Source organism: Pan troglodytes, chromosome 11 (assembly GCF_028858775.2).
Source record: "Pan troglodytes isolate AG18354 chromosome 11, NHGRI_mPanTro3-v2.0_pri, whole genome shotgun sequence".
Lineage (NCBI taxonomy): Eukaryota > Metazoa > Chordata > Mammalia > Primates > Hominidae > Pan > Pan troglodytes.
In genome coordinates, this window is record NC_072409.2 from 7,539,461 (window position 1) to 7,554,771 (window position 15,311).

The 15,311-nt window shown below is 58.5% G+C and overlaps 1 protein-coding gene across 1 annotated transcript in view; it reads left to right on the forward strand.

The window, feature by feature from the left end:
• The window catches only part of FIBCD1 (fibrinogen C domain containing 1), a 36,983-nt gene extending 22,543 nt beyond the window's left edge, over positions 1-14,440 (forward strand). Inside the window, exons 6-8 of the mRNA XM_063788166.1 lie at positions 4,870-4,966; positions 11,471-11,650; positions 12,563-14,440. Coding sequence (XP_063644236.1) covers positions 4,870-4,966; positions 11,471-11,650; positions 12,563-12,822 — 537 coding nt within the window. The 3' untranslated portion in view covers positions 12,823-14,440. The remainder of the gene's footprint in view (positions 1-4,869; positions 4,967-11,470; positions 11,651-12,562) is intronic.
• Positions 14,441-15,311: the final 871 nt, after the last annotated feature.

The window sequence follows — 15,311 nt, forward strand, 5'->3', positions numbered from 1 at the left end:
AGTGGACGCCTGGATCCTTTCCTTACTTCCTCCCTCTGTCCTCCCATCCCACTGGTCCTCGCTGTGTAATTAAAGCCCTCTGTGCTTGGCCACATCCAGGCATCTGGTGTTACCAAGGTCCAGTGTCGCTGAAGCTGTTTGCCAGAAATACAAAGCCACAGCTGCAGTTTATCCTGGGCTCAGAGTCAGACTAAACATTCCCCCACGCAGGGGAAGCTGGGAGAACCCACCTGACGATCTGGGCTGTGCTCGGCACTTGCACTAGTCAGGCCACGTTGGGCTGTCATTGGCTCGAGGTCGGGGCCGGGTTTCCAAGCCCGAGATCCTAGCACAGGGCCCGGCACAGGCAGTCACTTGGGGTGTGAAGCAAGAAATCAGGACAGCCCTCGGCAAAGGCTGTCAGTGGTTCCCAAACTGCGGGCATACTCCGTGGGCCACTGGCAAAATCAACTGAATGGGTTTGATCAATGTTATTTTTTCAATCAAATAGAGTGGAATAGAACATGATAGAAAATATCAGTGCACTAAGGCTGGGCGCGGTGGCTCACACCTATAATCCCAGCACTTTGGGAGGCCAAGGTGGGTGGATCACAAGGTCAGGTGTTCAAGACTATCCTGGCCAAGATCGTGAAACCCCGTCTCTACTAAAAATACAAAAAACTTAGCCGGGCGTGGTGGCAGGTGCCTGTAATCCCAGCTACTCAGGAGGCTGAGGCAGAGAATTGCTTGAACCTGGGAGGCAGAGGTTGCAGTGAGCTGAGATCGTGCCACTGCACTGCCCGGGCGACAGAGTAACACTGTGTCAAAAAAAAAAAAAAAAAAGAAAGAAAATATCTATGCACGTCCTTCTGCATTAAGCTAAGTCTGGAGTCTGGATGCGTGTGCCTGTGTGGTGACGTCGGCTGCATCTCTCTGGGACATGGTCAGTCTGCAGGTCACTTCTTCAAGGCCAGACCACAGATGTGTCTTGGCGCCTTAAGAGCAGGTCCGCAATCCGTCACTGCACACGTTAAAAGTGCCCACGTTGGCCGACAGTTGCTGCAGTTTATTTTTTTATTTTTTTGAGACAGAGTCTCGCTCTTATCACTCAGGTTGGAGTGCAGTGGCGCGATCTCGGCTCACTGCAACCACGCCTCCTGGGTTCAAGTGATTATCCTGCCTCAGCCTCCCAAGTAGCTGGGACTACAGGCACCTGCCACTATGCCCGGCTAATTTTTGTATTTTTAGTAGAGACGGGGTTTCACCGTGTTGGCCAGGCTGGTCTCGAACTCCTGACCTCAGGTGATCTGCCTGCCTCGGCCTCCCAAAGTGCTGGGGTTACAGGCGTGAGCCACCGCTCCTGGCCAATTGCTGCAGTTTCTAAGTGGGCGTTGATTCGGGCTACATGGACAGGAGTGCCGGCCATGTGTGGTTTCAGTGTCCTTCCTTGGGCAGAGGCAAAGGCAGGGGGCCAGGTGTGCTCACCCCAATTGATCGGCACCAAGGAGGAGCCCTGGGGGATGGTGGGGTCACTGTAACTGGCACCCAGACTGAGAGGGCAGTGGGAAAGAGGGGGCCGAGGACTGTGGGTGCAGGGACCAGCTCTTGGCACCAGAAGCCTGGGTAGAGGGGCACACTCAAGGCTACAGCCATCCTGGTCAGTGGACCTGCCACCAAGCGTGAGTGTGGACATGGTGTCAGGACATTAGCCTTCGGGTGCTGGTGGCAAGGGTAGGTCCAGACTGTCGTGGGACTGAGGGCACAAGATGTAGTCGGCCCCCCCTTTTTGCTGCTCACGGCCGCCTGGCCGCTGGCCATTGTCCGAGCTTCGGCCCTGTAAGGGTGGGGTGCCTGGGCTCGGGGAAAGGGTTTGGGGAGGGACATGGGCACGCAGAGAGCACGCAGCCCCCGAGCTGAGTCTCGACTGCCCATCATCCCATCAGCTGGGACGCAGGGGCAGGAACAGCCCCTCTCGCCACATCCTGAAGAGTCAGGGCAGGGCTGGGGTCTGGCGAGTTACGTAAATGGCAGCATTGGTTCCAGGCGTCCCAGTGGTGGGAGTGAGCGCTGGAGGCAGAGCCTGGGGGATCCTCTCGGAGGCTGTGGTCTGGGCTACCGGGGCTTCTTGCTCTCATTCTGGATGGTTCCTCTGAACCTTTTGGAAGAGGCACAGCTGGGCACCTGTACATCAGCTCACCCGCCCCTGGTTGGGCACGCCCACTGGCTGCTGGGGTCTCCCCACTACCCGCACTGTGGCCTACTTCCCTGCATTTTCTGCCCCGCCCAGCAGGCTGACACAGGGCCCAGGACCCCGCCCCTCCTCCAGGGCCACCCTGCTGGGCAGACCTGCTCTCTCCCCAGCCCCCAAGTCTGTCCTGCCTCTTGCACAGTTGGGGTCCCCTGAGCACGGGTGTCTCCTCTGTTCCTTTGCCCTAAGGTCCCCAAGGGCAGAACCGTGACCTCGTACCCACTGACTTGGCTTTTGCAGCTGGTGCCTGGCAGGAGGTGCTCGGTGGAACATCTGTGTGAATGAGAGGCTGGGACAGACCCCTCGGGAGGGCTGGGGGAGGGTGGAGGCCAGAGTCCGGGAGAGGAGCAGAGGAGGCAGGAGCCCTCGCCCAGGCCTGGGCCTCAGTGCTGTGGCTAGCCATCCAGCTGGCACTTGCTGAACACCTACTATGTGCCAGGCCTGAGCTTATTCTCGGTGGATGGTCATAGCCTGGGAGGAAGGCGTGGCTGTGATCTCTGCTTTACAGACGTGGGTGCTGGGGCCCGGAGAGGTGTGGGGACTTGCCAGGGCTCTCTAAGGCAAAGCTGGGGCCCTGGAACCCAGATCCACAACCACTGGGCTCCCCTGCCTTCAGGAACTCCTTTATGGAACTCCTCACCACTGAGCATGCCCAGGTCCCCAGTCCCCAGGGCAGAGGCCCAGCCAACGGCCAATGCCAGCCAGGCATCCCAGGGGGCTTCGGGCCTGCCGGTCCCTCTAGCTCCCCTCCTCCTGCGGAAACAGGCTCCTACTGCCCGCTGCCTTCTCAGGGGAGTGCCTGAGCTTCTGCTAGGATTAGGCCTTTGAAAAGGTGCGTGCTCAGGGTCCCAATATGCGGCCATCAATACGGCTCTCCACCGCTCCTCAGATCTCCCTGAGCCTGATCGAATTTCCTTCCACCCCGAGCCGGTCACTCCTGAGGACTTTCAGATTTCAGAGCTGGGCCAGGTTTGAGGTAGCAAAGCACGAAAAAGGAGGTGTCATCTCCCTCCAGCTCCCTGACGTCAGAGCTGCCCAAACGCCGTGACGGACACGTCCCCGAGGGCTCAGAGCAGGGCTCAGAGCATCGGCAAACGCTCACACGGCAGACGCCTCGGGTCAGACCGGGCATCCGGGCAGTTCCGAGCGACTGAAATCAGGCTGCTTAGTAATGAAACTGGCAGCTCGCCGGTGCCGCAGCCAGATCTCTAACACATCAGACTCTGACACAGATGGAGGCCGGCCGGGCCGCGGGAGCTGCCTCGGAGAATAAAGCAGGGAAAGGCTTGTTAAACAGAAAGAGGGCTGGGAGGGCTGGGGAGGCCAGCCGGGACGGATTGTCAGCGGATCCTGTAAATACTCCAGGCAGCTCTGGCCCAGACCAGCGTGGTACTTATTTCAAAGCAATTTAACCGATGGGATTCCTGACTCCCAAATCAAGAATGTTATTAAAATGAAGAACAGAGGCAGCCCGGGTGCTCGTTGGTACCCAAGTCACACCCCGCTGACTGTGGGCTCCTTGTCCTCCCCTGAGCCATCGCCTGGACTCCGGTTTCCCAGCACCCCGACCCCTGCCCAGGCTTGTTTTGGGGAAGGGGAGCTTATTGAGGGACAGGGCTCTGGAGGCCAAGCCTGGGGTGTGTGGGGGGTGCTCTTGGTTCTTAAAAACTGGAGGATAGACTTGGTCAGTTTTGACCTGGAAAAAGATATTAAGACCCTGCCCCCCCCTTTATTTGACCATTGGGGAAACCAAGGCCCAGAGCAAAGTGCTGGAGATGCCCCCAAAGCCGGCTTTCCTCCACCCCACCGAGATTCCCTTTTTTTTTTCAGAGTTTTGCTCTGTCACCCAGGCTGGAGTGTAGTGGCATGATCTCGGCTCACTGCAACCTGCGCCTCCCGGGATCAAGCAATTCTCCTGCCTCAGCCTCCCCAGTAGCTCGGATTACAGGTGCATGCCACCAAGCCTGGCTAATTTTTATATTTTCAGTAGAGACAGGGTTTCACCACGTTGACCAGGCTGGTCTCGAACTCCTGACCTCAGGTGATCCACCCACCTCGGCCTCCCAAAGTTCTGGGATTACAGGCGGGAGTCACCGTGCCCGGCCCACCCCACTTTTTTTTTTTTTTTTTTTTTTTTTTTGAGAGAGCCCAGGCTGGAGTACAGTGGCACGATCATAGCTCACTGCAGCTTTAACCTCCTGGGCTCAAGGGATCCTCCTGCTTCAGCCTCTCAAGTAGCTAGGATTACAGGCATCCACCATCACACCTGGCTAATTTTTAAATTTTTTGTAGAGATGGGGTCTCACTATGTTGTCTCGAACTCCTGGGCTCAGCCTTCCTTGCTGGGATTCCGGGCATGAGCCACCATGCCCGGCCTGGAATTCCTCTCTGAGGAGCCGTCTTGGGGGCCTGTGGGCATTTGGTCAATCCCACCTCGAGCCACCATGAGGCTTTGGAACCTCTGCTGTTTTCCAGGCCCCTGGCCAGGGGCTGTTGCGGGAAGTGGGCAACCAGGCCCCTGCCCTCCTGAGAGGGCAGGTTAGGAGCAGGGTGAGGGGAGTCTCTGGGCGGGGTGGGCCCAGGTGGGCTGTGAGTCCTGGGATGGTCGGTGCCAACGCCCCATCCCCATCTTCCCTTTGCAGGTGTTTCAGCGCCGGGAGGACGGCTCCGTGAACTTCTTCCGGGGCTGGGACGCGTACCGAGACGGCTTTGGCAGGCTCACCGGGGAGCACTGGCTAGGTGAGCACCCCACCCACCACCCGGCCCAAGTGGGCCTCCTCCCCCTGCCTTCCGGACACAGTTGGGTCCCAGCTGCTCCCTGAATGGGTTTGGGCTGGGTTTCCCTGGCCTCAGCACACCTGAGCCAGCTCACAGGTGTCATGCATGAAGGTGACAGGCATTCAGAAGGAATGAGGCCAGACATTGCCAACGGAAGTGTCGGCGTGGGTGGGCTCCCAGTGCTCATAAAGGCTGAGGGTCCCACATGCCCTTGGAGGCCAGTTCCTGCCGGGATCACCCTGGGACCTGCTGGCTGTCCCGAATCAAGCCAGCTTGGGCAGGTGGTCAGCAGCATCCCAGGCAGCAGGAGGACAGAGGAGGACCCGGCACCACCCTGCCCAAGGGTGCCAGGAACACCAGGCATGGACCTCCCAAGAGTGGCTAGTGGTGCTGAGTGGGTCCAGAATTGGTAGGTTCTTGGTCTCACTGATTTCAAGAATGAAGCCGCGGACCCTCGCGGTGAGTGTTATAGCTCTTAAGGTAGCGCGTCTGGAGTTTTTTTCTTCTGATGTTCGGATATGTTCGGAGTTTCGGTAGGTTCTTGGTCTCACTGATTTCAAGAATGAAGCCGCGGACCCTCGCGGTGAGTGTTATAGCTCTTAAGGTAGCGCGTCTGGAGTTTTTTTCTTCTGATGTTCGGATATGTTCGGAGTTTCTTCCTTCTGGTGGGTTCGTGGTCTAGCTGGCTCAGGAGTGAAGCTGCAGACCTTCACGGTGAGTGTTGCAGCTCATAAAAGCATCGTGGACCCAAAGAGCAAAAGAACAAAGCTTCCACAGTGCGGGAGGGAACCTGAGCGGGTTGCCGCTGCTGGCTGGGGCAGCCTGCTTTTATTCTCTTATGTGGCCCCACCCACATCCTGCTGATTGGTAGAGCCCAGTGGTCTGTTTTGACAGGGGGCTGATTGGTGCGTTTACAATCCCTGAGCTAGACACAAAGGTTCTCCACCTCCCCATCAGATTAGTTAGATACAGAGTATGGACACAAAGGTTCTCCAAGGCCCCACCAGAGCAGCTAGATACAGTGTGTTGATTGGTGCACTCACAAACCCTGAGCTAGACACAGGGTGCTGATTGGTGTGTTTACAATCCCTGAGCTAGACATAAAGGTTCTCCAAAGCCCCATCAGAGCAGCTAGATACAGAGTGTCGATTGGTGCACTCACAAACCCTGAGCTAGACACAGGGTGGTGATTGGTGTGTTTACAAACCTTGAGCTAGATACAGAGTGCCGACTGGTGTATTTACAATCCCTGAGCTAGACATAAAGACTCTCCACCTCCCCACCAGACTCAGGAGCCCAGCTGACTTCACCCAGTGGATCCCGCACTGGGGCTGCAGGTGGAGCTGCCTGCCAGTCCCACGCCGTGTGCCTGCACTCCTCAGCCCTTGGGTGCTCGATGGGACGGGGCGCTGTGGAGCAGGGGGTGGCGCTCGTCAGGGAGGCTCGGGCCGCACAGGAGCCCATGGAGCGGGTGGGAGGCTCAGGCATGGCGGGCTGCAGGTCCCGAGCCCTGGCCCTCGGGAAGGCAGCTAAGGCCCAGTGAGAAATCAAGTGCAGTGCCGGTGGGCTGGCACTGCTGGGGGACCCAGTACACCCTCCACAGCCGCTGGCCCGGGTGCTAAGTCCCTCATTGCCCGGGGCCAGCAGGGCTGGTCGGCTGCTCTGAGTGTGGGGCCCGCCAAGCCCATGCCCACCCGGAACTCCACCTGGCCCGCAAGCGCCGCACGCAGCCCCGGTTCCCGCTGGCGCCTCTCCCTCCACCCCTCCCTGCAAGCCGAGGGAGTGGGCTCCGGCCTTGGCCAGCCCAGAAAGGGGCTCCCACAGTGCAGCGGTGGACTGAAGGGCCCCTCAAGTGTCGCCAAAGTGGGAGCCCACGCAGAGGAGGCGCCGAGAGTGAGGGAGGGCTGTGAGGACTGCCAGCACGCTGTCACCTCTCACCAGCCAGGGCTCCTGTTTGGGCCTGGAGGCAACCGCAGGCCTTCCTGCCACTGGGACACAGTCCCTGCCTGGCACAAAGTAGGAGCTCAGAAGGTTCTGTCAATATCATTACCTATGTTTAAATTCACTCAGTATTTTAAAATTTTTGAAAGTCCTTAACATTTCTTTTTTTTTTAAAACATTTAACTATCTAAACAAAATATTCTAAACAAAACTTCATTTATCTAAACAAAACATTTATCTTAACAAAACATCCTAAAAGAATCACAACTTTGAGGTCCTATCTACCTATATATATTTGGGAAGTGGCTATGGCTTGAAATGAGGTGGATTTTTCTGGTTGTTCTTGAGATATAATTTACATACAACAAAATTCCCCATGTGGAAGCGTATGACCCCGTGGTTTTAGTATATTCAGAATATTACAACCATCGCCAGTGGGTCCAGAACCTTTTCTTCACTCCAGAAGGAAACCCTGTACCCCCGGGAGCAGTCAATCCCTTGCAGGTTTTGAATATACATGAAACGCACAGGTGCTGGGGGACGTGTGCCCCGAGTGTCATCTGGGCGGCCTCGAATGCCCCACAGTGTCCTCCTGCACTTAAGCCCCCCGGGTGCGTGCGGACATCCAGGGAGTTCCACAAGCTGCGGGGGTTGGGGGCGAGGGGCGGCGGAGGGGGCGCCTTGGGTGGGAGGGAGGGAGAGGGTGAGAAGGGTGAGGACATCCCGGGAGTTCCCCAGTGTGGGGCAGAGCTGGTGGTGGAGGGAGAGGGTGAGAAGGGTGTGGACATCTGAGGAACTCCCCTGCGAGCGAGCGGGGTCAGAGCTGGTAAGGAGGCTTGGGCGGGAAGGAGAGGGTGGGCCTACGTGCCTGGCAGGAAGCACCACCTGAGAGGCTGGGCACCAGCCGGGGTCAGGAGGGCTCCAGGCCTGTAAGGATGTTCAGTGACACCCCTGGAAGACGGGGGGTCGAGGGCCCCAAAGGCAGGGTTGGGTGGCGAGGCGGGGCCGCCCCTCTGTGTGCATGGAGACCCCTGGGCAAGATCTGCCACCCATGCCCCCTCCTCACCGGGGCCCATGAGAGCAGGGCCCTCTCTGACCTGCCGTGCCCTGGTACCCAGGGGGTGCCGACAACAGGGAAGGTCACACCCCGTGTGGACTTCATGCCCACACCCCGTGCTGACCCCCAACCCACTCAGCACCCAGCTACACGCTTCCCATGCATCGTCCCCAAAGCCTCACACCCACCTAGTTGGGGGCCCTGCTGTCGTCCCCTCCTTTTAGAGATGAGGAAGTTGAGGCTTAGGAAAGGGAGGTCCCTTGTCACAAGCCTGCGTGTGTTGGGGTTGGGGGAGCCCCAGCAGGGTCTACACACTGGCGCCCAACCCAGCTCGCCTCATCCCCGAACCTCGTGGGTGAAAGGAGGGGAGATGGGGAGACCCTGCCTCAGGCTCCCCAAGCTGGGGGTAAAGATAAGGACAAGGCGGCAGGGCCAAGGCATGCCCTCGCCACCACCCACCCCCTGGAGCAGCGGTGATGCCCGTGATCATGGTATCTTAATTGAAATCTATCAGCAGCTGCAGATGATGCGGGAGGAAGCATTTAAGCAGGTCCTGATTCCAGCATCCTGCAGACGAGCCCTGACAGGAATGTCAACAGCGCGGGTCCCTCCTCTGCCGCACCACCCTCCCCATCCCCTCTCAATGAGTGCTTTGTCTTTTCCTATTGAGTCATGGAAGCTCTTTATATATTAAGGTTACCGATCATTTGTCCAACACATGATGGGTATTAACTTCTGGCCATTTGTCTTTCAGCTTTTTCTGTTTCTTTTGTGGGGTCATGTTATTATTTATTTCCTAGAAATTTAAGATGTTTATGCACTCAGTTCTGCCACCCGTTTCTTCGTATCTTTTCTGGGTTTTAGCCCCTGCTTTCCTTTCCTTCCCTTCGTAGTTTTATTTTTTTTTAAGTCTCCTCTATTTTTTCTTCTGTTTTTCTTTCTTTTTTTCTTTTCTTTCTTTCTTTTTTTTTTTTTTTTTTTGAGACGGAGTCTCACTCTGTAGTTCAGGCTGGAGTACAGTGGCATGATCTCAGCTCACTGCAACCTCCACCTCCCAGGTTCAAGCGATTCTCCTACCTCAGCCTCCCAAGTAGCTGGGATTACAGGCGCCCTCCACCACGCCCGGCTAATTTTTGTATTTTTAGTAGAGACAGGGTTTCACCGTGTTAGCCAGGCTGGTCTCAAACTCCTGACCTCGTGATCTGCCCGTCTCGGCCTCCCAAAGTGCTGGAATTACAGGCGTAAGCCACCGCGCCCAGGCTTTTCTTCTGTTTTTCGAGTGTTGTTTTAGGTTGACAGCTTTAGTCCAGCTGGAAGTCCACTGGGGTGGACATGTGAAGTTTAGGGTCTTAGTGGTTTCCTGTCTGTTTCAAGCCATCAGCCCTCTTTCTTGCTCTTGGCGATTTGAGCCAGGAGCTGGTGAAGGAGTTGGATCAGGGGCCCAGGGAATCTGGGAAGAACAGCTAACGTGGCTGGGAGCAGTCCTGGAAGGCCAGGGAAAAGCTGGGAGAGCTGGAGAAAGCCAAAGAGCAAGGGCAGGGAGGCGAGGGAGGGAGGAGGTGGCGTGGACTGGAGGAAGGACGGAGAGGACCCAGGCCCCAGGTCCCCACCCACCCCTCCCTCGGGCGTCCTGCCTAGCAGCCCCCGGGACACCGCTCATGAATTGTCACTCAACCCACAGGAGTGGCTAATGGTGGCTTTTGGGCCCCAATGGCCAATTAGTGGTGGGAAAAGGAATCTTCCAGCATCCCCGGGGGGCCGGTCTCCCTCTCTCCCTATTCCTGCATCGTCTGATTTGTTCTGCGTAAGGTCTGAATAGCAGCAGGGATTCGGGGCCCTTCTGCCTGGGTTCAAATCCCAGCAATGGCACTCAGCAGCCGCGTGACCTGGGCCAGCTCCTTAACCTCCCTGGGCCTCATTTTCCTCCCCTATAAAATAGGGAGTAATAGGCACTCCTTCCCCGGGGCCTTGGGAAGCAGCAGTCAGCACCTGGATAATGTGTGCAGTGGGCCAGCCCTGCCAGAAGAGCCGCCCAGGGATTCTGTAATTAAATTAGACTCACTCTAATTCCACTGGATTCGCTTATCTGCACGAAGGGCTGAGAACGGTGCTGGGCCCTCGTGAGTGCCGTCCAGGTGGCGGCTGTTGTCATGATTACCTCCCACCTGCCCTTTTGTGTATGACGCTCTCCTGGCCCCTCACATCAGCCCTGCGCTAGCCGAGCTGGGGCCCAGAGAGGGAGAGCGGCTGCCCTGAGACTCAGCAGCAGGAGAGTCAGGGAGGTGGGGACCCTGGGTGAGACCCTAGGCTGTCAAAGCCCATGCCCTGGCAGGTCCTTGGGGAGGAACGTGGGTCGTGCGGTCAGCTTTGCTGTGACTCCTCCCACAGTGGCTGCTCCTGGTCCCTGGACCTGGTGACTGGGACTAAAGTCTTCTTGTCCGGGCGGGATGGGGGAGGATCCGCACAGCCTCCAGCCGGCACACACTGACCCCGGGAGGTGCGGAGCCGGGGAGAGGCAGGCAGGAGGGAGAAGCGGATAGAATACCACTCGCTGCTACTAACTTGTGAAACATTTCATTAAATGCCCTCTTAATCAAGAGTAACCACACCAGCAGTGAAGCATCTTGGGAGTCTGAGCACATGTGTGTGTATGGTAGGGGAGGCCTGGCATGAGACCCCGGAGATGGGCAGGGCAGAGTTGAGGTGGGGCGGGGACAGCAGGAGGGAGAGAGTAGGATGGGGGCACAGAGCCGGCCTAGAGGGGTGAGGGTGCCGCCAACTCCCTCCCATCCACTAAGCCAGCGCTGGGTAAGCACCATTGTGCCAGGCCCCACCCCAGGCACTGGGGTCAGCAGTGGCTAGGTCGGACATGCCACTGTCACGGGAATTCCGCACTGGTGGGGAAACTGACAAGATAGGCGGCCGGGACCCTGAAAGATAAACACCCACAGGGGCACATGTGTTGGCAGAGGAGGTCCTCAACGCCGACAGGAGGTCAGGCAGCCTTCCAGAAATGAACAGAAGGTAACCAAGTGAGGAGGAGTAGGGACAAGCATCCTGGCAGAGGGAACAGCATGTGCAAAGGCCCAGAGGCCAGGTATAGGAAAATGCGAACACGGATCCTGTCTGTCTGGCTCTGGCTGGAGTCTGGGTAAGGGTGCTGTCACCTCCACCTCGTCCCGCCTCCTGCAGTCTTCCCACCAGCTCAGAGCCCCAACGTTTGAAAAGCATCACAGCTCCACTTAAAGGGAACAGAGAAAACCAAACATGAAAACTGTCGGTCCTCAGTGGCTTGCCCAACACAGGCCTGCAGGAAGAAGGAAGTAGCCCAGGGCTGATTGCACGCACTTGGTGGTTGTCCCTTTCTGTCCCCAACTGCATGAGCTCAGCTGTCATTTATCATTTCTCCCTGGGGAGTCGCTTCCTACGCCCCTCAGCTTCTCCCACCATTTTCCCCCCAACTTCAGGGCTCAAGAGGATCCACGCCCTGACCACACAGGCTGCCTACGAGCTGCACGTGGACCTGGAGGACTTTGAGAATGGCACGGCCTATGCCCGCTACGGGAGCTTCGGCGTGGGCTTGTTCTCCGTGGACCCTGAGGAAGACGGGTACCCGCTCACCGTGGCTGACTATTCCGGCACTGCAGGTGAGGCTCCAGCTGTGGCAGGGATGGGGAAGGGGGGCAGCCTGGGAGGATGGAGGACGGAGGAGGTCCTGCCCCCCAAAATGATCAAGGCTAATGTATTTTTCCCCCTTTGAAAGTAATCAGGTTTTTGAAAAATAACAAATATTGATAAACTACCAACCCCACATCACAATCAGAGGCCTGAAACCAATCTAAATTTTTTTTAAGTAATAAATTTTTCAAATTGGAAGAGTAAACAAGACAGAAAAGGGAAAATTTTCTTCCTTACCAAGGATCCCTCAGTCCTTGTCTTCATCAGTTGATTCAGTTGCATGTCATAAAAGATGAGCTTCCGCGAATCTTCTGTTCGTGTTTTCGTAATAGTGGTGATGATGCCCTTCGGCCCTCTGGGGTCAGGGTCAAGGCTGCTTGCCTCCTCCTCCAAGTCCTGCTTGGTCCTCACCCCCACAAGGCGAAGCCAGCAGAGCCTGGATTGTTTTCCCGTTTTGCAGATGAAGAAACTGAGCCCAGAGCCAGGCATCAGGAGACCCGGGGTTCGGGTCCGCTGGGTCTCTAAAGTGTGGTGGCCGGACCCCCCTGGGCTGGGTTTCCCCTCTCAGGCCGAGGAGGGGGAGGCAGGAGAGGGAATGTGGAAAAGCCGGAGGAGGGATAGAGACCGCCTAGACCCAGGGGCAGCCCCAGGCACGCCCAAGGAGGGACTGCGTGCGTGTGAGCTGCATGGACACACCCGGGTGTGGAGGGGCAGGTGCGCTTGCACGCGTGCACACCAGTGTGTATGTGTGAGAGCACGTGCGTACGTGTATGCACTCAAGTCCAGGTGCACGTGCAGTGTCTCGGTGTCTGCTCACACATGCAACACCAGTGGGCGTACCCGTGACCCCCGGGCCCACACCTGTGTGCACCCCTGCGCAGGCGACTCCCTCCTGAAGCACAGCGGCATGAGGTTCACCACCAAGGACCGTGACAGCGACCATTCAGAGAACAACTGCGCCACCTTCTACCGCGGTGCCTGGTGGTACCGCAACTGCCACACGTCCAACCTCAACGGGCAGTACCTGCGCGGTGCGCACGCCTCCTATGCCGACGGCGTGGAGTGGTCCTCCTGGACCGGCTGGCAGTACTCACTCAAGTTCTCTGAGATGAAGATCCGGCCGGTCCGGGAGGACCGCTAGACCGGCGCACCTTGCCCTTGGCCCTGCTGGTCCCCGTCGCCCCATCCCCGACCCCACCTCACTCCTTCGTGAATGTTCTCCACCCACCTGTGCCTGGCGGACCCACTCTCCAGTAGGGAGGGGCCGGGCCATCCCTGACACGAAGATCCCTGGGCCGGTGAAGTCACACATCACCTTCTCGCCGTCCCCACCCCCTCCATTTGGCAGCTCACTGATCTCTTGCCTCTGCTGATGGGGGCTGGCAAACATGACGACCCCAACTCCTGCCTGCCCCCACTGTGTCTCCGGTGCTGTTTGCCGTCCCCCGGCCAGGATGGTGGAGTCTGCCCCAGGCGCCCTCTGCCCTGCCCGGCCAAACACCCGGCATTATGGGGACAGAGAGCAGGGGGCAGACAGCACCCCTGGAGTCCTCCTAGCAGATCGTGGGGAACGTCAGGTCTCTCTGAGGTCAGGTCTGAGGCCACTATCCTCCAGCCCTCCCAATGCCAACCCCGTTTCCCTGGTGCCCAGAGAACCCACCTCTCCCCCAAGGGCCTCAGCCTGGCTGTGGGCTGGGTGGCCCCATCCTACCATGTCCTGAGGCCAGGATGGGGCACTGCTGCCTTTGGGGACCCACGCTCCAAGGCTGAGACCAGTTCCCTGGAGGCCACCCACCCTGTGCCCCGGCAGGCCTGGGGTCTGCAGTCCTCTTACCTGCTGTGCCCACCTGCTCTCTGTCTCAAAGGAGGCCCAACCCATCCCTCACCCAGCTCGCGGCTGTCCTCCTACCTGGGGCAGCCGGGGCTGCCATCCCATTTCTCCTGCTTCTGGAAGGTGGGTGGGGCCCTGTACCGTGGGGCTGGAATGTGCTAATGGGAAGCTCTTGGTTTTCTGGGCTGGGGCCTAGGCAGGGCTGGGATGAGGCTTGTACAACCCCCACCACCAATTTCCCAGGGACTCCAGGGTCCTGAGGCCTCCCAGGAGGGCCTTGGGGGTGGTGACCCCCTTCTGAGGTGGCTGTCTCCACGAGGAGGCCAACCCTTGCCATTGACCGTGGCCACCTGGACCCAGGCCAGGCCCAGCCCGGCGAGTGGTCAAGGGACAGGGACCACCTCACCGGGCAAATGGGGTCGGGGGGACTGGGGCACCAGACCAGGCACCACCTGGACACTTTCTTGTTGAATCCTTCCAACACCCAGCACGCTGTCATCCCCACTCCTTGTGTGCACACACGCAGAGGTGAGACCCGCAGGCTCCCAGGACCAGCAGCCACAAGGGCAGGGCTGGAGCCGGGTCCTCAGCTGTCTGCTCAGCAGCCCTGGACCCGCGTGCGTGACGTCAGGCCCAGATGCAGGGCGGTTTTTCCAAGGCCTGCTGATGGGGGGCCTCCGAAAGGGCTGGAGTCAGCCTTGGGGAGCTGCCTAGCAGCCTCTCCTCGGGCAGGAGGGGAGGTGGCTTCCTCCAAAGGACACCCGATGGCAGGTGCCTGGGGGGTGTGGGGTTCCGTTCTCCCTTCCCCTCCCACCGAAGTTTGTGCTTAAAAAACAATAAATTTGACTTGGCACCACTAGGGGGTTGGTGGGAGAGGCCGTGTGACCTGGCTGGCTGTCCCAGTGCCACCAGGTCATCCACATGCGCAGATGTCTGCAGTGCTTCCTTCTGCCGTGGGTCCAGGCTGGACAGGACCTGGTCCCTGCCCTCTTGGTCCTCAGCTGGACGCAGATACAGCCAAGAATCAGGCAGTGGCAGCCTAGTGTGGCCGGGGTGGTGGATGGAGCAGGCCAGGTGCAGGGCCACAAGGGGCAAGATGTGGGCAAAATGACCACATGAGATTCAAAGGGAAATCCCTTCTTGGCTCCTCTTCCCACCATCTAGAAGCCAAGGGAGCCCACCCAGACCATCTGGGTTCCCAGAGCACCCTGTCACATTGCAGGGGCTGGGTGGGACCCGAGTTCTCATCCCAGGAGCCCCCCACCGACAGGCCCCAGGCGGGAGCTACCAGCCTCCCCATGCCAGTGACTGCGCCAGCGACTGCTTAGAAAGTGCCAGCACTTTCTGATATGTCATCAAACAAACTCCTGGTGAGTGTGAAGTTAATGGACTCACAGATGTGTGGGTGCAGCGGGAGGCACCAGGGCCCTCGTGCCAGGGCTTAGCTGCGGAACAGATGCACCATGGCTGGGGCCTGGCGAGGGGCCGGGGGCAGGTGCAGGTGGCCTGTGAGCCTGTGGTCCGGGTCCCGGCAGCATCTGTCCTCAGTGGCTGGCTGCACCGGAGATGCCTGTCCCTTCCAGAGCCCTGTTACTGCCCTAGAGCACCGGCCCCGTCCCAGAGCAGGAGAGGGCACATGGCCCTACCAAGCACCGGCTGAATGGGCACAGAGCTTGACATGGTGGGGAGGGCCCAGGCCAGCGCACCGGCCCCACCCTCCCCAGGGGCACCTTCAAAGGCTGGCACTGGGGAAAAACGGTCCCTGCGCACCTGCTCCGGGCCACACCCTCTCACCCTAG